At 43.9% G+C, this 5634-nt stretch overlaps 1 protein-coding gene across 1 annotated transcript in view; it reads left to right on the top strand.

Moving 5' to 3' along the window:
* Window positions 1–4159: 4159 nt before the first annotated feature.
* Window positions 4160–5634, top strand: part of PTCHD1 (patched domain containing 1) — a 25196-nt gene continuing 23721 nt past the window's right edge. The window contains exon 1 of the mRNA XM_017728389.1: window positions 4160–4183. Coding sequence (XP_017583878.1) covers window positions 4160–4183 — 24 coding nt within the window. The remainder of the gene's footprint in view (window positions 4184–5634) is intronic.

The raw sequence follows: 5634 nt of genomic DNA, 5'->3' as shown, positions 1-5634 counted from the left end.
CCCTTTGAACCTCTGCCCTGCACCCGCAGTCTCGGACTGACAGCAGGGCACAGCCCGGGCCAGGGGCTCCCTTGCCTTCCCCCTCAGCACCTTCTGATGAAAGTACACTCTTGAAAGTTTAATTCAGCCGATGTCTGCAGAACCCATGGTGGGGTTTTTTGTAAATTAAGCTGGAAGCTGTGCAAGTCTTTTCTCTCTCATAACCTTTTTACGTTTTGACTGAGGCCACCTCTTGACGTAAATAAAAAAGTACACTGCAAAGGTATGAAATGCCAGAGATTACTGAGATCATAGGAAAAGTGGAGAAATTTATTGCTGTCCATTAAAGGCATTTTCTCATCTTCATTTTCCTTGGCACAAGTTACCTGCAAAAATTACTAAAAGAGTAAACCAGCTTCTCATAAAAATGAAGTGTATATTTAAAATTATTGTCTTCATCCTGCTTTCTAGTTTTTCAGTCTTGAACCCAAAACAGTGATAAAATTTTAAACAGTAATAGATAATGAGTTCAGAGCCTTCTCAGTCTTTCCTCCATAACCACAAGATCAGACATTTCTTTACTTTTTTTTAATTTTTTTTTTAATGAAAGCTGAAACTAAAAGAAAAAAATCACAATACTTCAGGCTCCAGGACTCACGGAAAAAACAAACTTGGTGAAAATGACAGCAAAAAAAATTCTAAGAGTGGCAACACTGAGGAGCGAAGCTAATGTTGAATTTGAACCATCAGATGGAGACTGCAAGACCAAATAAGGCAAATAATAGCAGCAACAACAAAGTAATATGGCTTTGCAAAGATGATGCTCCTGAGAGTAAAACATGTGTGTTCCAGATCATTTGCAGTGCAAGAGGACATCCATATATCCAGCTAGTTTTGTCTCATTGGCCATTCATCAACTGTATGTCAAGTACAAAGTACAGCCGAGTCCTTACGATGAGTGATGTCCCTTATAAACACCACATGTCACCACTCAGCAGCAAAACCAAACATGTTTTTGAGGTATATATGATGAGCAGGAGGTAGTTGTACACATCCTTGTGATTAAAAATGGTGTCTGTGACTGACCCAGCTTCCAAGAGAGTCAGGATGTGTTTTCATGAGCTGGGCATGGGAGCTTGTCAAAGACTGAAGGGTCCCATTGCGTGTTGCTGTCGTTGTCACAGTGGCATTTACCTGGGAGCAAAGCTGTGCCACCAGCAAGGTGAGACCCAAGTGGGACACTGGTGGCTGGGTCCTCATCCTCTTTGCCCAGAGATTTGATTGGGATAGGAGATTGTGTAATGTGAGCTTAAAGGATTTCCGGGATTGGACCATTTTGCAGATGAATCAGCAGTTTCTAACCCATCCCTGCTGGGATGGGATCTGTTTCCTTCACAGGGAGGCTGCAGACTTCTTTGTTACCTGATTAAATTAACAAAATTCTGGTAATACCTGCTCACTTCTGAATGAAAGAAAGGATTTCTCAACAAAGCAAAGGCGTACAAGTTTTTCTCACCCCTTCTTGTAGCTTTCTGCATCTTTCGCAGGGACTTAAGAATAAAAACTAGTTTTGCTTTCTGTCCTGACCATACATCTCCAAGTACAACCCTTTTGCCTTCAGGCACAGCTTTGATGCCACTGCTGAAAGTTGTGCCAAGCTCTGTGCAGTCGAGAGCTGTCTCATAGAGCCCGGTGTGGGACTTGGCCATCCCAGGGCACCCAAACTGACCCTACTGCAGGGCTCTGGTTCCCAGCGTCTGTCTTCCTGTGCTGGTGGCAGAAGTAGGAGGACTGGCAAAAATAAAACAGCTTGAAGAATTTACAGCCATGGCTCCCTGAGGCCCTGGTGCAAATGGCTTAGCCCAGGATAAATGAAATGATTTTTGCTTCCTGGCGTCTCCTCCTGGACAGAACCAGCTGGTGGGACAGTGCGATTTCACCACCTCCCATCTGTCAGCTGTGCCACAGGCTTAAACATGGCTTGATGTGGAGGTGTGAGACCAGTACAACCCTCACCTGGAGGTATTTGCCAAAAGGGATTTGTCTCCTGGTTGAAGCCATCTTTCCTCTCTGTCTAAAATAAATAACCAAGTGAGCATGGGACTTAAAGTAAGCAAAGACCAAGATGTTACCAAATGCAAATTACTAAAGACTATAGGAAAACACTGTTCCAGAAATCTCTTAATGTTGTGCAGGACACACATAAAACACCATTTTCGGAAGGTAGAGGGGAAGTCCAAGGAATGGTCACTGTTTAAACAATGGCGAAAGGAAGAGGTGGAAGTTATTATTTCATGTCTGAACACTTTCAAGGACCATGTGCCACCGTGGTGAGGGAGCTTAGGTGGTGCTGTGCAGTTCTCATGCTCAATGCTCTGGCATCTCAGCAGCAAACTGATTTTTGGTTCCTTGCACTGTTAGCTAGCTGAAAAAGCTGGGAGTGATGAGCAAGCAGTGCATGTCTCCCTTCAAGAAAAACCATTCATTCAGCTTTTGTCATTCCTTTAAATTTCCCTTTCTCCTAATAGGATCAGTAAGGATAAGAACAGCTGGATAAGTGAGGATCTGGTAGTCAGTCATTTGTCCCAGAACTAGGTGCCAGGTTTATTCCAAGTATGGGTACTTGCTATTACAACCCTCTGCACCGAGGAGTGCAATATGCATTGTGCATTAGCATATTGCTAATGTTGTCCCCATCACACAACAGCCCTCACCATCAGACTAAAGTTTCCTGGAGGACCTCCTGGTGTAACATAGGCAAGCCAAACTGCAGGCTGTGCAATCCTTTGAACTCACAGGATGTGCCCTTGTAAGTTCTTGGAGCTTCTGTTTTCTGTGGAAACCAGTCACCCAGGGTTATGAGTGTGGGTTCCAGATGTGGGTGGAAAAATCTGTGTGGCTGCAGCTGAATTCCCAGTGTGGCAGCAGAAAGGAGAGTGCCGTGGGACTGAAGCTCTCATCAGGGAAGAGGAAGCATCTGTGGCTCACAGGCTGCCACAGGCAAGCAAAGGGAGAAAGGAGAGAGAGCCTGCAGCCATGCTGCAGCACACCCCTGCCCTGCACCAAGGCAGCAGAGGGCTTTCCTAGCATCAGGTCTGAAAAAAGTGCAGATAAATTGATGTGTTTGTCTTGAGAAGGAAGTCTGGGTCAGGATTCCCAGTGCTGAATTCTTGGGCATGCTGGTACAGTTCTCAGCATACTTTGTTGGGATGGAGGGAATGGCAAGTTTTCCTCTTTTTTGGCTGCTTGCCGCCGATTTGAGACCAAGCATTGTGGCCACTGGCAAAGCTCAGGATATATCTCATAGCTGCTCTAAACTGCACGAGCTTGCAGCCAGCTCTGGGGGCTGCTCAGCTGCCAGGGTATGCCAGGACACAGAACTGTCTGCCTGCGTCCCTCTCCCCCATGAAGCCTCATTGCTGAGGTGGGGTGGGCAGGTCCTCCTCACACAGTGCCCAGTCCAGCACAGCATGGCCTCAGAAGCACCAGGCCACTGCTGCAGAACAGGCTCCTCAGCCTGAAATTATCATTTCCAAGAGGAAAGGAGTGTTTTAGGTATGACATTGAGCTTCTAGCCTTTCACTAAAGATGAAGTAATAGCTGTGATAGATGAGGTTATTTTATAACCTAAATATTAAAAGAAAGTGCTTCAGGTGTGGAAGGAAGCAAATGCTGCAGTGAGGCAGGGTGGGTAAATAGCAACACACACTGTTTGATAAAAGTTGCATGTCAGTTTAGTTTCTTCTGTGTTGTGTCACTCCATAGATCCTCTCTGAAGGAGTTGTATTGTGAATGTAATAAAGGCAGGAAATTCCTTCTATTCCTCCTGGTTTCCCTCAGCTGCGCTTCTTTGTGTGACGTCTTGTTTTATAGCTGTTGTCAATGAAAACCATTCAGTAGCTTCCACTGCAAAAAAAATTTAAATCAGATATCTGTCTTTGATCCGGTAAAGCAGGGAATTTTCGCCAAACTGTAGTGACATACATTAGAATTTGTACCCCAAAAAGCAGAGCTTTGCAACCCCAAACTGAAAACCCCATAGAGGTTCATTTCTTTGTCATGTTCCTATAAATCTTTTAATTTGTTTTGTTTTAGAAGAAAGTTGTGCAAAAGACCCTAATCTGTCATATAGACAGTTACATTTGCTCTCCCACCACAGTGAAAAATTTTGCTTCTCACCATGGCCAGGTATCGTGTTCTCACAGTAATGTGAAAAGATTTGTTAGTTCAATTCATTTCTCAAAGTTATCTTTCTAATATCAGTATTGAACTGTTACTTCTGTTAAAAAAATTAAAACTCCTCAAATGTGGAAAAATACACCCCCAAGCTGCTAGAGAAACAAGTTGAGAATATAGGAATGTTGTAATCTTTGTCTATATGATGTCACGTTATCCTGGGGAATGGCGGCAACATAGCTAATTTATACCCATCACAGACTCTGCAATGTAATCACAAAACAATCAGATTCATAGTACCATATAAATGATGGGGGGTTGCTGCAAATAAAGTCACTATGACTGTTTAGTTTCAACAGATGCAGGAGGTTAACCAGGGTTATTAGGCATTTTTTCCGTTGCCCCCAGATGAGTGTATAAGCTCTACTGCTCTCCTGTACACTGTCTTCTATTTCTTTAAACAGTGTTTGTCATCAGAAAGAATGATACATGTTAGCAAACTCAATATTTTATTTTTGAAAAGCATTGTAACCCCACCCTATTAGGGCTATTCTCTTGCCATATTTTAAATTTCTTGTTTCTTCTATGTTGACCAAAATGGATTCAGAAAATGTTGCAAGAGTTTTCTATATTTTTTCAAGAAGAGATGGTAATTTTTTCTGCCTTTCTTATGGTCAAAAATAACTGAATGTTTTTGGGGTCAGAGCTCAGGCATGGCAAATTACAGAAGGATGAGAAACAACTTAAAAAGGAGGGTGCACTAAGAGCTGCTAGACCTAACAATAACCTACAAACCCTAAAGTTAGGGGACCCTCACTGGTTAACTGAACCTCTCAGAGGGAGCAAGAGAAAACCAGTGTCTGTCTCTGCCATTGCTTCCTGCTCTCAGACTACTGAGGATTTGATGGGGGAAGGAGGGAGGAGAAAAGAGGGCAAAGCAGTTGTTGCCAGCTGTCTTTTCCCTGCTGTGCCAGCAGTCTCTATACGTAGGACATGCAGCTGTGGCCTGTCCTTTACTCTGAGCTAGTGCTGGTCCCCTGCACTGCCAGGCTGCTGGCGAATCCTGCACAGGTGGCACACCTGGTCATGGTGCTCTTCTGCCTTCTGTACCTCAAGTTGATCTCTTGAGAGAGTAATTGGGCAATCCTGAGCATGACAGTGTCCCTGGACATGGTTGGGCTGTCGCTGGACCTGTTGAGTTTACTTATTTAGAGAGGCCAGTCAGCAGATGCATGTGGCACGTATGCAAGTCACATTATGCCAGAGTTACCAGCAAAGGACATAGGGGAATAATACTGCTGGTTGGATGCATGTTTCTTTTTTTTTTCTCCAATATATGTGCTATTAATACTGCAGTCACTGGAACTTTTGTTGTTGTTGCTTAGATCAAATAGAAAAGGGACGGCGGTGAGGAGCTGCTGTCGTTCTGGCTGCTGCTGTGCGAGATGAACTGATGAATAACGTGTGTGATTTCTCTTT

This window comes from Corvus brachyrhynchos, unplaced genomic scaffold, assembly GCF_000691975.1.
Source record: "Corvus brachyrhynchos isolate BGI_N302 unplaced genomic scaffold, ASM69197v1 scaffold11, whole genome shotgun sequence".
Taxonomy (NCBI): Eukaryota; Metazoa; Chordata; class Aves; order Passeriformes; family Corvidae; genus Corvus; species Corvus brachyrhynchos.
The sequence above is the reverse complement of the archived record's forward strand: the minus strand, read 5'-3'. Positions and strand labels throughout refer to the sequence as shown.